The 16345-nt window shown below is 38.7% G+C and overlaps 1 protein-coding gene and 1 pseudogene across 3 annotated transcripts in view; both read left to right on the forward strand.

Moving 5' to 3' along the window:
- Positions 1–354: 354 nt before the first annotated feature.
- LOC140598748 (glyceraldehyde-3-phosphate dehydrogenase-like) lies at positions 355–1104 on the forward strand (annotated as a pseudogene).
- Positions 1105–7245: 6141 nt separating this feature from the next.
- HEATR1 (HEAT repeat containing 1) overlaps positions 7246–16345 on the forward strand; it is a 45400-nt gene continuing 36300 nt past the window's right edge. Inside the window, exons 1-11 of one of the 3 annotated variants that reach the window (XM_072755911.1) lie at positions 7246–7339; positions 7569–7697; positions 7977–8150; positions 8724–8940; positions 10931–11072; positions 11901–12002; positions 12639–12779; positions 13532–13743; positions 13896–14029; positions 15228–15330; positions 16220–16330. In XM_072755911.1, coding sequence (XP_072612012.1) covers positions 8009–8150; positions 8724–8940; positions 10931–11072; positions 11901–12002; positions 12639–12779; positions 13532–13743; positions 13896–14029; positions 15228–15330; positions 16220–16330 — 1304 coding nt within the window. In that variant the 5' untranslated portion in view covers positions 7246–7339; positions 7569–7697; positions 7977–8008. Of the gene's footprint in view, positions 7698–7976; positions 8151–8723; positions 8941–10930; positions 11073–11900; positions 12003–12638; positions 12780–13531; positions 13744–13895; positions 14030–15227; positions 15331–16219; positions 16331–16345 lie in introns of all 3 variants that reach the window. The other 2 variants (XM_026008730.2, XM_072755912.1) reach the window with 2 other exon arrangements.

The raw sequence follows: 16345 nt of genomic DNA on the forward strand, positions 1-16345 counted from the left end.
GTGTCTGTGTGTTTATACTCACACCTATTTAGTTTCTTATATTCCATAGTATATCCAGTTGTTTCTAGAACTGAATCCTTGGCTTTTCTCAGTAATCATATTACTGGAAAATAATGGTATTTTCATCTCTTTATTTGCAATACTTGCATAAGCACATTAAACTAAACTGAGTCTTGAAAGTAGATACAGCATAGAGTTATAATACAAAAAATAGTAGTCTAGCTCCTAGACAGAATTGAAAAAAACCTGAAATTTTTAGATAAGTCCTTTAAGAATACCAAAGGGAAGCTCTCTACTCCTCCGCATTAGACAAATAGCTGCATCTTCTAGTGCCAGCCACCTCCCCAAGACATGATGGAAAAGGTTGGAGTGAACGGATTTGGTGCTATTGAGCACCTGGTCGTCAGGGCTGCTTTTAATTCTGGCAAAGTGGATATTGTTGCTGTCATTGACCCCTTAAATGACCTCAACTACATGGTCTGCATGTTCCAGTATGATTTTACCCCTGACAAATTCAATGGCACAGTCAAGGCTCAGGACAGGACACTTGTCACCAATGGAAAGTCCATCTCCACCTTACAGGAGCGAGATTCTGCCAACATCAAATGGGGTGATGCTGTGCTGAGTGTGCTGTGGAGTCCACTGAGGTCTTCAACACCATGGAGAAGGGTGGGGCTCGCTTGAAGGATGGGGCTGAGAGGGTCATATCTCTGCCTCTTCTGCTGATGCTCCCATGTTTTTGATGGGCATGAACCATGAGAAGTATGACAACTCCCTCAAGATTGTCAGCAATGCCTTCTGCCCCATCAACTGCTTGCCCTCTCTGTCCAAGGTCATCCATGACAACTCTGGCATCATGGAGGGACTAATTGCCACAGTCCATGCCATCACTGTCATCCAGAAGACTGTGGATGGCTCTTCTGGGAAGTTTGAGGGGCTGCTCAGACTGTGTTTCTACTGGCACCAAGGCTGTAGGCAAGGTCATCTCTGAGCTTAATGGGAAGTTCACTGGCATGGCTTTTAGTGTTCCCACCCCCAACATGTCAGTTGTGCTACCTACAGAAAGCTGCCATATATGAGGACATCAAGAAGGTGGTGAAATAGGCATGGGAGGGCCCCCTTGAGGGCATGTTGGGCTCCACTGAGGACCAGGTTGTCTCCTACTCTTCCACCTTTGATTCTGGGCTGGCATTGCTCTCAATGACCACTGTGTAAAGCTCATTTCCTGGTATGACAATTAATTTGGCTATAGCAACTGGGTGGTGGAGCAACATGGCCTCCAAAGACTAATAGCCTCCTGGACCAGTAGGCCCATCAAGAGCAACGGGAAGAGGCCCTCAGCTGCTGGGGAGTCCTTGTCCCTACTCATCCTCCAGCACACTGGGAATCTCCTGACCTCTACAGAATTCCCATCTTGGAATTCCTGAAGAAGGGGAGGGACCTGGGGAGCCCTACCTTGTCATGTACCATCAACAAAGTATACAGTACCCAGCCAAAAAGAAAAAAAATACCAAAAGGAGAATACAAATGTAACATGAAGAAAACTTTTTAATTTTTTTCTCTATTTCCTATCTAATACCATTTCACTCATGGAGCTGATCTTTTATTCAATTTATCCCTCAGTCCTCTCTCTATCCCCATTTTTCAAATCCAGCTCACAGAGAGCTGAATCCTTCCCCTCCACACCAATCACCTAAACTTGCCTGAATTTTCTGATAACTCTTTGTCATTATGTTGCTATTAATTTCTCCTTGCTGGCTTTCCCAGTTCTTTACTTCACCATCACTATTCAACACAAAAATCTCCCTCAGAGCAAATATTCAATGGAAATTAACCTAGAACAAGGTGGGGTGGGGAAAGGGATTCAGGACACCCATACCTACAGTTTCATGTGTTTATTAAACAGATGACTGAATAATTCTCATTAGCTAGGAAAATCTAAACATTGTCAAGTCCTCTGGGTCTTTAAATATTTAAAAGGCCTTCCTTTTATTGCACCTTATAGAGAAAATTCTATGAACCGATTTTTATATAATTGTACACAATTTTCAAATTTAAAAAGTTTGAAAGCTTTTTAAATTTGAAAATGTTACCTAGGGATGCTGCTTAATGCCCTCTGAGGGTCGGTAAAATGCTTTAGTGCCATCTGCTGGTTCCTGGAGCTGTATCTGGCACTTAACTCCAATTGCTTGCCAAGTCTTTTTATTTTATTATTATTTTTATTTTTTCAACTCCTAGCTCCCCACCACTGCATGGCAAAACAACCAAAAAAAATAATTGCCATTTCTGGTGACAGGACCACAAGTGCTCAAATTCATAATAATGTAAATGACTTTGACTGGGACATAAGATGAAGAACAAATATTAACTTCTTGTTCATTGAACTAATCATGTATTTGTTGCCACTTGACTCCAGTGTAGATTTCACATGCTGAATTGACATGCCTCATTACATATATCTTATTTCATTTCTCACCAACGGATATATTTTCAAGTAGTGTTCCATCAGTTGTGATATATGATACAAATAATGTACAAAAAAAAAAAAAACAAACCTGGAAGTTTCTGAATAATTTGCTTTTTTTACAGTTAGAATATATCTAAGTCATTACTGTAGCAATACTACTTTCATTCACTTACATTCTGACATACATTTCCTGAACAGGAAAGAGATTCATACATATACAGTTTACACATATTTACATTCACTCACTCATTTGTTCAGCCAATAAATATTTACTGTCATCCACACCCCAGGGATTGACAGCAGGGATTCACCAGTAAGCATGAGAAAGCCTTGTCTTCAACACCATCCTTGGACCTAATTAAGGCCTGCAGACTACATATTACAAATATATTTTAAAAATTTGTTTAAAAATGTAGGAGCCTGTCCCTCAACATCTGCCTTTTAGCACTTCTGTAGTATAATCTGAACATCCAGTCTCTGATTTGTGTGTTTAAGCATCAGGAAACTGGTCTCTTGTTCTGTGTCCTCAACTAAAAGAAAACCCTGTTTGCACTGAATGTTTATGAGCTATACTGCTTCTGGACACTGTGTCAGAGTGTAAGGAAGATTTGAATGTAAAAGGGCTTAGATAGGAAAAAAAGACAAATTAATTAACTTGTCACATTCTTCCCTTCAGACTGCATGAACATAATATGATTTCTGCATAATTGTTACTTCTAAATAGTTCCAAACATAATTTCTTGTTTCCTTTTGTTTTCCAATTTATGGGTCTGGATATACTCATGAACTAGCAAAGTATATCTCAATAATTGGATATGACAGCTGAAGACTGTTTACAATATTGAGCAATTCATATGAGTTAAATTTGAAAATAGGTAGATATAGATGTAACATGAATGAAGGGTGATACCAATTCTATATACTGTCAACTAGTTGGACATTGAATGGCAAGCTTGTGCATAATTTATGTTTTGTGAAAGAATTTTATTTATTTGCGCGCGTGAGAGAGAGAGAGCACAAGCAGGCAGAGGGGCTGAGGTAGAGTGAGAAGCAGACCCCCCACTGAGCGAGGAAACAGATTCCCCTGGGATCTCAAGGACCCTGATATCCTTACCTGAGCTGAAGTCAAACGTTTAACCGACTGAGCCACCCAGGTACCCCTTGTAAAAATATTTAACAAGGTAATAAGATTTACCAAAAAATAAAAAAACTTCAGCTTTAATTTTATTTGAAATTTTGTCATTAATTATGATCGGTTTTACCTTCTTAAAAGAAAGATAACTGTTGAAAACAAGTGAAAAATAAAATGTATTGACTTTTTACTTAGTTCATGTTTTTATGAAAATATATTTGTTTTGTATACTTTGAATATAATTAAAACTTTTTAATTTTTTTGATCATTTTTGTCAACACAATTTGTGAAAATCTGGGTTAAACAACATAATTGGTAATTTTGCTGAAATGAAGGCAAAATTTTATGAGATAAATACATAGGAATGCTTTAGCTCTATATGTCTTTATTACTCATCCAAAATTATCAGCCAATCAACATTATACCCAGATACAATAATTAAATACTGTCATCTTTTATATTTTGTCATCTTTCATTCATATAAAAAATGTTTTTATTTTGTCATTATAAATGTTTACTTGTCAAAGCTGGATGTTATAACAGTTAACAGTAGAGGAGGAGTCAATAGTGTATTAGGTTGACTTGTAACTTTTAAATACTTACATCATCAGTAGGTGAGTCTCTATTTGCACACTTGCCCAGCCTCCATTGATCTTAGGGGCTAACTTCATGTCAGCCTATATGATGACAGTATTCAAGAGAGACGACACAAGAAATAAATAGGCAAGCACATCAGAGTGTTCCAGGTAATCATAAATGCTGTGAAGAAAATTCAAGTGTGGTGTATTTGATGGATAGAAAGATGCTCTGTTGTGACTGGAGGGGAATAAACTTCAATATCAGTCCTGTCTGGGGTGAATCTCCATTTTGTCAAGACTTCTCATTCAGGTCTCTGCTTAAATGTTCCCTCCTCAGAGAGTCCTTCTCCAACCACTCAGGTTATAACAGTTAACAGTAGAGGAGGAGTCAATAGTGTGTTAGGTTGACTTGTAACTTTTAAATACTTACACTAATGTTTTTTTAGCCTATCTATGGCTTTGTAGTAATGTCACTAGCGTACTTATCACATTACTTGATGCTTTTCTGGTTTATCTATTTGCTTACTGTTTGTCTCTTCCTGGTGGAAAATAGATTCCATAAGAGTAGAAAGCCCAGCTGTATTGTTCACCACTATATGCCTACCTAGTATAAAGTACACCTGGAACGAACCAAAATACCAATAACCAGAGACTAAAAGAGGTAGGGTGAAACTGGGAGAGTATCCTTTAAGAACAACTTATTCGTTCAAATGACTGTTAGAAACTGTGGAGTGGAGGTAGAGTCCTTGCCTTGAACAGTGATAGAAATGAAGAACAGAATTCATCACTCCTCTGTAATGTCATCCTTCATCAGATGAAAGAACATATGTTTAAAATACCATCTCTGAAAACCATGTTTGTCCTTGCATCAAGAAATATGTATCAGTTATAGTTAAAGTTATGAATTTAATGAATGCAAATAGCAAAAGCTATGAAAAGGATTTTTAGACAACTGATATTTTAAATTCAAATAACGGCTGAGAAAGTAGGTTTGTTCTGGTCCTCAATTGAATAATCAAACCAGAAGATGGGTGTATAGTTCCAAAAACCAAGGAGGAGATATCAGAAAACAATCAGGATGCATCCAAAGAATTCTTTTAAAATGGAGAAAAAGGGGGGAGGGATCCCTGGGTGGCTCAGTGGCGCCTGCCTTTGGTCCAAGGCATGATCCTGGAGACCCGGTATCGAGTCCCACATCAGGCTCCCTGCATGGAGCCTGCTTCTCCCTCTGCCTGTGTCTCTGCCTCTCTCTCTCTCTCTCATGAATAAATAAATAAAATCTTAAAAAAAATAAAATGAAGATATAATTCAAGATCATGGTATATTTTAAAATAAATTTTTAAGTATATGTATATATATACTTAAATACATATATATGTATATATATGTATATATGTGTATTTATGAATCTCTGACTTGTTTTCTTACTTTCCCAGTGTACTTCGAAAATAAAATTCAACATGGCACCGTATACCAATGGAACTGACGTAAAAAGGTATCAAAGATTTCAAAATGGAGCAAGCAAGCCTAGCTAAGCCTAGCTCTTTTAAATAGGGTGGAGAGTCCATAAAGTAGGAAAAATTTATGCACATCCTCATTGGAGGAATCATAAACTTTTTGCCAGCTGTAAGCCCTCCACCTGGAATTAACTCCCTCATCATCATGACATCTGAATCTTTCAAACTCTTCCACTTTGAAAGGAGGCAACTTGATCTGACAAGTTTCAACCCCTCATTTATCTATTAATCCAACCAATTCCAGTTAACATACTTTCAATTCCTATTTTGCATAGAGGACCGATATGAGAACTGCACTCATGACCATTCACCTTTGCATCTTTGTCCCCTCCTTACCTTCCTCAGAGCACAATTTGAGTTCCTATCTGTCTCCTGAACTGCAATTCTCACTGTCCAAATAAATGCCTGTTTGCTTGCATTCTCAGTGAATTATTTCTTGGTTGACAAAGAGTTGATCCAAATACCTGTAGCACTTTTAATTTTCATTTTGATAAAGCTTTTAAAAATGCATTCAGGGATTTTTAAAGAAAAAAAGCAAACATGTCTTGTGGTTGAAATGGTACTGATTTTCTTTTCTTACTGCTTTAACGTCTCCCTAAGCTGACTGCTCTTGTGACGGCAAAATTCCCTTGACACATTGGGACAAAAACATTTGAGAGATCTGTTTGTGAAGGTAAAGTAGATACCACCAGGACTTTTAAAAGTCCTGTTACTCTCTTAAGGCAATTAATACCACATGAAAAAGAAGATTATTAACTATCTGTAGGAATAACTGAAGAGATTTTTGGGTTGTTCTGAATGCTCTTAAAGCAGAACAACAACAAGCTCTGTTAACAGGAGACTAGAATGTGCATTAAGCATAGAAGCAGGGAGCCCCCAAATGTGTGACTGTTTCCAACAATGTTCAGGGAAGAGAGTTGCTGAAAGACTGACATCTTGGTACCGAAAAGTTCACCTCCTGAGAGAAACGAATGTCTCCAGAAAAGGCACAGGAGGATATCCAATCATTCCTGCGTCCCGCGGAGCTTCTCGGAGGGAACTCTCGTTTGCAGCACTTGCACATTGCTCTGGAAACAGAGGGTGCTGGGTTCACTTGGGGCACTCTCCGGCCACATTCTCTCTAGTGCTGCCGGGGCCAGCAGGCGGGCGCTCGGGTGCTTGGGGCCCGGAGTGGGGCGGGGATCACAGCAAAGGAGCAAGAGGGAACGTTCAGGGGCGACGAACACTTTCTTGACTGGGAGATAGTCATACCTGCATCTTCATTTGTCGCAACCCCTAGAACTTTTGAGCTGAGATAGTGAGTGCGGTTTGTAGGTGGTATCTCAACGGGGTTAACTTTAGAAGAAGAAGAAGAAAAAAAATCCCAGTGTGTGGTCTCCGGAAATGCAAAGTGGTTACAAGAGGGTCCCCTCCAGCCCCAAGGCAGCGGCGTCCAGGGTTTTCAGAGCGCTCCCACGGCGCGACCCGCAGCTCATCCCACGAACGTCCTAGGCTTTCTCTCCTCGAGGGAGGAGGTAACAAGCTCGGAGAGACGAAATAGCTCGGGAGCTCACACAGCGCAGGCGCGCCAGCGCGGGGACTTGAGCGCAGCCAACGTGACTTCACAGCTCACATTTTTAACCCCTGGCGCATCCGCTGGTACACAGTAAGCGCTGGATAAATACAGGCGTCAAGAGAATGGTTCCAGTTACACATCCGCAACGCTCACAAGAGCTCGCCCTGAACCGAAGCCTCCCGGCGCCGAGCGCAGGGCTCCCACTCGTAGCCCGCAGCTGCGGAGCCGCTGGGAGGCGGAAGGGGCGGGGCTTCCACCCGGAGAGGCGCAGTCAGCTTGTCGCCTTCCTGACAAGCTTGTACGTCTTCTCTTGCCGTAGTGCCTGGGACCGGAAGCCCTCCTGAGGCGTGCTTGGCGTTTCCGGGCGAGAGCCGGCCGCTTGGGTAGCGTGTGGGAGCTGCTGTGAGGTCTAGTTGGTCTGTACGCGCCTCCCCGAGTCAAGTTCTCGGTAAGCAGGGGCTCTAGGGAAGTAGGCGTTATCCCGAGGGAGGGTGTCGAGCCCTGCGGAGTCGGGGCTGAAGCAAGCCATGGCGCGGCCTCAGGGGCTTTACTTCAAGCCGCTGCTGTGGTGCTTGCACCCCGGAGCCCGTGAGTCCCGGGCAGCGGGGTGTGCGTCCGCAGCGGCGCCGGGTGCGACGAAGGTTACTTACGTGTGAGGCATCAGAGGCTCCTAGTTAAGCCACCTTGAAGTCTCCTGGAGACTTTTCACGGTGGTTTTGTTTCCTAGCCTGCGTTTTTAGAAATCTGCCGGCGTCAGAGATGACGTCCTTAGCCCAGCAGCTCCAACGACTCGCCCTCCCTCAGAGTGACCGCAGCCTGTTATCAAGAGATGAAGTGGCTTCTTTGTTGTTTGACCCCAAGGAAGCGGCCACCGTCGACAGGGACACCGCCTTTGCCATCGGTGAGCGATCCGTTAACTAAGAAAATCTGTGAAGCATTTTTCGTGCATGTGACTATCGTTTTCTCTTCTGACCCTCCCTCTTCCTTAACAGTTTCTAACTTGTTGGATTATGTTGTTCAGGGAAAGAGAATGACAGCCATGTTCTAGATGCTTGAAAACTGTGCAGGTACCGGTGTCTGAATTTCCCAGATGAAGAAACAAGGTTAGGGAAGTTAATTTGTAGAGCGAAGGAGGACAGCTCAAAAAGGAAGGAGGCGGTGGCTGGGCTGCAGGAGGCCTAGTTACTGAAAGGGTATTTTTGTTGTTGTTGTTGTTGTTGTTGTGTTATGTTGTGGGGGTTTTTTTGTTTGTTTTTTAAAAGACTGGCTCCTGCCAGGCAGAACTTTCTATTCTCCTGGTGGGAAAGATAGGATTTATTTTTTATGTTGAAAACTAGAAATCTGTGTTTGGGACTGTATCATAGATTATACTTGCCGAAGAAATACAGAGATTTTGGGGGTAAGTAAAACTGTAAAAGAGGAGCGAGATGAGTTTGCTTGCAAAGAATTGTTAAATAAACCGGCCTTTTCCTAGGATGCACTGGCCTGGAAGAGCTGCTGGGGATCGACCCTTCCTTTGAGCAATTTGAAGCACCGTTGTTCAGCCAGCTAGCAAAAACACTGGAGCGCAGCGTTCAGACCAAAGCAGTGAACAAACAGCTGGACGAAAACATTTCATTATTTCTTATTCATTTGTCTCCTTACTTCCTGCTGAAGCCAGCACAGAAGTGTCTGGAGTGGTTGATTCACAGGTAGCATATAAAATTATAGAAAGAATTATGGGCTAACAGCTTTGACCTTTTTAAAAAACTTAAGCAATGAGAGCACTTAAACCCTCTTAAAGCTGAGAAATTAGGTCTGTTAAGAGATTAACACCATCTCTGTTGGGTTAGGTAAGCATGCCCCCTTGTTAATAAACTCAACCTTTGTTGATATCGAGAACTAGAACTCTTGGGGATCTAGTTAATAGGCCAACTTGAGTTGTTCTAAGGAGCTCATGTTACTTTGCCATTACAAATTGTTACTGCATATTTGAAGCAAAGAGATTCTGAAACCTCTTTCTTGCCCAAATAACCAAACCAATGCTTTGGGAGGAGGCAAATAGTATCCTCTAAAATATTGTGACTTAAGAAAAACAATAATAGCTAATATGTATTGAACATTTTTGTACCAGCTTCTGTTGTAAGCACTTTGCATGCACTATCTCAATGTTCACAGCATTCCTGTGGGAAGATAGTTTTATTATCCCCATTTGCAACTTACAAAATTGAGGCATCATTAAGTTACCTGAGTCCCACATCTAGTAAACTGAGATACAAGACTGTTTCCAAGGTTTGGTCTTTTATCCTCTTTGGAAATTGTTTCCGTAAGTATCCTCAGTTTATTTTCTCACTTAATTGCCATCACATCACAGCTTACACAATTTTGTTTATTCTGCCATGTGTTATATGTTTTAGAAGTAGAAAGAGCTCCATTTCATTAATAGGAGACATGGGGATAAAGTGATTTCCCTTCTGGAAGCAAGTGACTTATTCAGAAAATATAAGTTTAATTTGGGTCTTCTGATTATCAGAACATTAGAGTCATTGGACAAAAAACTATAAGTCTGTAATATTTCCCTTTTTCTTATAGCATTTAATTCCTGTCCCCAATAGATCATTAGTATAAGGAGTACCTTTATTATTTATTGATGTAATTTATTTATTAAGCAAACATTAAATTGACACAAGATAAGTGGGCTGCCCTTGATTGTTGTTTTGAAATAAAGGTATATGCAAAGTTTGGGGTGTGTTGTGTGTTGCCTGAGGTAGTTGAGGAAAGCTTCATGGAGAAAGTAGCATCTTGGCTAGTAAGTTTAGAGTTTAGATGGATATGTGAGAGAGCACTTCACTGGGAGAATTAGGAAAAGCATTCTGAGAAAGGAGACATTTGAGCTCAGTCTTCAAGGCTAGAAAGGATTTAATGTATCTGATGTAATTAATGAACCTCTTATTATGGTAGAGGAGCCAATACAAAGTTTTGTGAAGTTAGGGACAAATTATACATGTTTGTAATTTGACAGTTTTTAAATTTTATTTTTAATTTTTTAAAAGATTTATTTACTCATGAGAGACAGAGAGAGAGAGAGGCAGAGACACAAGCAGAGGGAGAAGCACGCTCCCTGTAGGGAACCCAATGTGGAACTAGATCCCAGGACCCTGGGATCATGACCTGAGCTGAAGGCAGATGCTCAACCACTAAGCCACCCAGGCGTCCCTTTGACAGTTTTTTTAATTCAAAGAAAGTAATGTGATTTTCATTAGTCTTCTGGTTTTAGAATTCTGATAATTAGGTAAGCTGAGGAAGCTGCGAAAGGTGAACTTCAGAGCACTGAGAGAAGCCAAGCTTTACTGCTTAGTTGATCCATTGCTTTTCTGTTGGTTTGACCACAGTAATCACATAGTTTTATTAATAATAGGTTTAAAAAAAAAAGCCAAGAGAAAGTGAATGGAATGTAAATTTTGATACTGAATATTCTAAAATGTTACTATCTGAGAGTTGACTGAACCCTACTGATGAGTACTTTAATACAAAATAGAGACTTATCATTTAGTGCTTTTATCTTGCTTATAGTTGTGTGCTTGTTTTCACTGATATTTATTCTGAGTGGTTTGAGCTCATTGATATGCAATTTGGACATGTAAGGAAATATGTGCTTGTAGGTTTGTGTCAGTTTGAATTGTTTGCTTTCTCCCCCCCTAGGTTTCATATCCATCTTTATAATCAAGATAGCCTCATTGCTTGTGTTCTACCATACCATGAGACAAGAATATTTGTACGGGTTATACAGCTTCTAAAAATTAATAATCCAAAGCACAAATGGTTTTGGTTGTCACCAGTTAAGGTATGATTGTTGAATGACACGTATTTTACTGAATATTGAACATGGCAGTTCAGCCTCGGAGGAGGACAAATGGGAACAAAAGTAAACTAACAGACTGTAGGAGACTAACAGACTGTAGGACCATGGAAAGAGTCAACTTTTTGCATGATGATAGTGAGGTCAGTGATCAGAATTAGTAAAAAGAAAGGAATGAGAGTTTTTAGTTGGAATTACAGTTTAAGAGTTTGAATGTAAAGCGCTTCAACTAAAGAGTGTTCAGGAAGAGAAAGCCAACCATTATAAAGTGTTTCAAACTACTCCCTCTCCTAATAACATAAAGACCTTTTTTTTTTTCCTACCTCTGTACACAGACACTGATGCTCTCTAAACACACATTTCAAGTATGCAAACTTTTGTTTTGCTCAATATTTATCGAGCACCCAGTACATGCCATGCATGATGCTAAGAGGTAGGAATAGCAGTATAAGTTCTCTGTGTTCCTAGTCTATTTCTATTACTAGTGTTATTATAAAGCAGAGACAACCCAATTTAACTAGTAGAGTCCATAAGAATCTAGAGATTCGGATAAATACATATCAAAATGCAAAACATGGTAAGTAGGCAATATTTACTGAGTACCTGCACCCTCACTGCTGACTTCTGGATTTCTAAAGTTTGCAACAATTTTGTATGTTAATCCTATCTCTACCACCAGCTGTATGGAGAGACTGTATTTTTGTATTAATGAACTGTACCAATATGAAGCTGTTACTGTGACAGGTACTTTTAAAACTAATAATCAGTTGATGAATGTCCTTAATGATAGTTGGTTCTTTCTGTCTCTAACAGCAACACGGAGTGCCCTTAGCTAGAGGAACTTTGATTACCCACTGCTATAAAGATCTTGGTTTCATGGATTTCATTTGTAGTCTGGTGACCAAATCGGTGAAGGTGAGTAGTATCTTCCATGACTGTATAATTCCATTAAAAAATTGCTTGCTTTCAGTGAAGAAGGCCTGCTAAGGCATTTCCTAATAACTGTACTTTGAAGAAGTTCCCCTTAAGTGACATACTGTTGGGGAGCATGAGCAGTTTGATCAGTCTTTCATCACCAAAGGTGTTTTCCTCCAAAATAAATTATTCTCCTCTTGCCAAATTCTGTTTATAATGACTGTTTAAAGAAAGATGATCAAAAACTGTCAGGAGGGGGCCACCTGGATGGCTCAGTTGGTTAAGCGTCTGCCTTTGGCTCAGGTTATGATCCCGGCGTCCTGGAATTGAGTCCCACATCAGGCTCCCTGCTCCAAGGGGAGCCTGCTTCTCCCTCTGCGTATGTCTGCGTCTTTCTCTGTGTCTCTCATGAATAAATAAATAAGATCTTTTAAAAATAATTAAAAAATAAAAATGTCAGGAGGATTGTTCATTCTTGTCATAGTTTAATTGAACCATTGCATTTGTGTACTTAATGTTACATATGGTAAAAATGAACATGTCAGCTTGAAGTAGTTGAGAGCTATAAATATTCTTATACTTTTATCTAATTGGCCTTTCACTTTTATAAGTGCTATGTTTGTGTTTTTGTTCTAGATTTTTACTGAGTACCCTGGGAGTTCAGCTCAGTTGAGGGTGCTCTTAACTTTTTATGCTTCTACCATCGTGTCTACCATAGTGACTGCTGAGGACAAATTGGATAATATAGTTGCCAAGCTATTTCCGTACATCCAAAAGGTTGGTCCTGCTCATACGTAAAGTAGATTATTTTGTACTTGAAGTAATTTCCTGGCTTTTTAAAAGTTTCACTTAGACATAAATATTTAGAAATTAAAGACCTATATCAGATGGTTGGTAAGACTTAATTTTTTGGTTAAAAAAAAAAAAGACTCGTCTTAAAAACTTAATTAACCGGAGTGTGATCTTAATTAGGGCTCCTTAAGAATAAATGTTGGCTATTTGGCCCTGCCACTATCTTCCAGATCTGTTTTCTTAACAGTCATGTTAACTCACTGGAAAAGGAATGAATTAGATCTCATCAGAGCATAGGCTCTCATTCTTTTTACAATGACTCGCACTTCTCAATATTTTTTCTTCCCAAGTTCCTTGTTGCCTGTCACCCTTCCAAGTTCCCTGTGGATTTATTGCTTTCACTTCCTGCCGTTGTTCCAAAATTATTGTCTTTAATGAGACAGCTTTGTTTCTGAAGTCTCCTGTACACTGGTAGGTGTTTGCCTATAAAAGAAAAACCGGTTGTCCCCTGTTAGCATAAAGAGTGGATGTTTGAGTTGGGAGACTTTCTGAGATCCCTCATCTAGAAGACTTATCTCTTCTCAAGAAAAGAGGTCAACTTCTGAAGAGTGGTTGACTCTGTTAGGTAGTATTAATCTTTAACGTGGCATTTTCAATTTGTCAAGATAAAGTGACATTTTAAATAGAGTTAAATAGTATAGTTTATCATTTTTTCTTATATCTTAAAAAATATTTAGGGATTGAAGTCATCTTTACCAGATTACAGAGCTGCAACGTACATGATAATATGTCAGATTTCTGTGAAAGTGACATTGGAAGATACCTTTGTTAATTCGTTGGCATCACAGATCATCAAAACACTGACCAAAATTCCCTCTTTGATAAAGGATGGATTAGGTTGCTTGATAGTGCTCATGCAGAGACAGAAGCCAGAAAGCCTTGGGAAAAAGTATGTATAATTGAATTGAGAAATGATAATAATTACAGGAGAATGAATTTATTTTGTATATATCTTTTCAAAGATAAGTTTTATACTGTTTTTAAATTGCCATGTATTATATGATTTCTAAAGTTCCATCTTATGTACTTATTTCTTCAAAGGCCATTTTCTCACTTGTGTAATGTTCCTGATCTTATTACAATACTTCATGGGATTTCTGAAATACATGACATCAGTCCTCTTCTGCGTTACATGCTTCCCCATCTGGTTGTCTCCATCATTAATCATGTTACAGGTATCTATGTAGTTTTACGTTTTGTGTTGAGAAGAGATCTTATTAAAGATCTTTAGATTTTGTGTTGAGAATCTTAGTGTCTAAGGTTATCTTAAAATAGGAACCGAACTTTTGATTACATCTTTAAGATATTTAAAATTTTTACTGTCTGATTGTTTTTGTGTAATTTATTCTTACGTGAAAAACATTTGGGATGGGAAGTAGGTTGCTTGAAGGGGGATCCTTGTTAATTGAATAATAAGCTCAGAATTGTTTTGTTTTCTAAGTCTGTTCTTAAATAGTCTCCACGGGAAGATGACCATGGAATTATTTTTAAATGATTAAAATATGTGGCCAAGTAAAACTATCTCTTCTTGTTTAGGTATTAATGAACTTCAGTGATTCATTTTCTAATAAATATTCACTTGCCAGAAATTTTTTTCTCCTTTGAGTCACTGACCATAGACCAAGAAAATCTCATAGGTAAACACCCAGATTTTTAAAAAGACATTAAAAAGATGATTAAAAGTGATTATTTCCAATATATGCTTTTTAGCCTTTAATGAATACAGAAGGACATGAAGAAATACTTGGTGCTATTGCCACTTAGACTAAGAAAGAGGTACTAAGGAAGACATCTCTAAATTATGTCAATTTATTGGAAGATTAGGTTTATTTAACCACATCTTGGTTTACATATGTGTTTCAGAAATGTGGCTAGCATGTATAAAAGTATATTTTTCCTCTTCTGGTGTGACAAAAAAGTCACAATCTTTGAAGGCAGGGCCAACATCTTATTTGTAATACATCTGTAGTCAATCTGGAATTAGAAGATCAGTAAGACGTATTGAGATGAAAGTTGATCCTGTTTTCCGAGCTAGTTTATTGAGATTAGGCTTGGGTCCCAAATTCAACCACTTGTAATATGACCTGGAATGACTATTTTTTGGACTTCTATTTTAATAAGACAGCCATGAAAAACTTATTAAAAATAGAGAATTTCAGGTAAAGTATAGATGAGAGTAGTGTATACAAAAATGTAAAAAATTTCAGTGGCTAAATAGGTGATATGCAGTTTTATAAACCAGTAGAAAGCTGGACACTGATGGATATGGTTTAAAGTTATTCCTATAGAAACGTTTTCTGCTGTAAATAAATTTAATAATGTAAGTGTAAGAAATTTTTACCAATCAATTTTACTTTATGTTGTATACTTAAGGAGAAGAAACTGAAGGTATGGATGGACAAATTTACAGGAGACATTTAGAAGCTATACTTTCAAATATATCACTGAAGAACAACTTAGACCATTTGTTAGCTAGGTGAGCTATTATTTTTGATGTGCTTTTGATTTATATTTTTCTTTTTAGACTTGATTAGCACTATTCCAGTATGTCTTTATGATGTGCTTTTTTATTTATCCATATCGTCTCATTAATTATAAGTACTTAGTGCGATAGTTGTGACAATAGAAGTAAAAAGTAATTTGTCTTTAGTGCTTATGTGCGATCATGGAAAATTAAGCTAAATTTGGGTTATAGCTTCATGTAACTAGTGGCTATATAGAGTTGCCTGTTAATAAATACATTAAAATGCCTGAAACAATACCTCACAGTTGTCATTTAGTAAGTATCAATTAGAAACTTAATACTGAGGGTTGGTGAAGTAAAGGGTATTTCTTCCTTTTCTGTAAAGATAGTTGTTTCCCATTTTCTTTTTTTACTTAAAGGGCCACTTGATACAAGTGAAAATAATGTAGGCATTGCAGTCAGACTTGGACTGCCTCTCTCATTCTCAGCAGAGTAGTAAATTCTGAAGGTCAGAACTGCCTGGATCTGGTTTTGCTATTGTGTAAATTGGCCTGTCTGCTGGTGTGTGTCATTCCTGCCTGTCGCTCACAGAGTTGACTTGTAAATTAAATGACGGTAAATGCGGGAAGTACTGTTGAGAGTGTGGGCCCCAAGATCAAACTGAGTTTGCAAACCTACTCTACTTGCGGCACAGGAGGTCTCACTAAGTGTTGGCTATGCTGGTTCTCCTTTGATCTCAGGCCACTTACAAGAATTCTTAGCCCCCGTTTTTTGTATGTGTAAAGTGAGAATGACTTCTATCTTGTGGAAGTATGGTAGATAATATTTCTAAAGCATCTGGAACATAATGGGTACATAAATAGTAGCTCTCATGTCTGCTGATACTTGTTTTGTTTTGCAGCCTTCTTTTTGAAGAGTATATTTCATATAGTTCACAGGAAGAAATCCATCCTGATAAAGTATCTTTGCTTAATGAACAGTTTCTTCCACTTATCAGACTTCTAGAAAGCAAGTAAGTTGTTTGTGC

The sequence above is a fragment of the Vulpes vulpes genome, chromosome 4 (assembly GCF_048418805.1).
Source record: "Vulpes vulpes isolate BD-2025 chromosome 4, VulVul3, whole genome shotgun sequence".
Lineage (NCBI taxonomy): Eukaryota > Metazoa > Chordata > Mammalia > Carnivora > Canidae > Vulpes > Vulpes vulpes.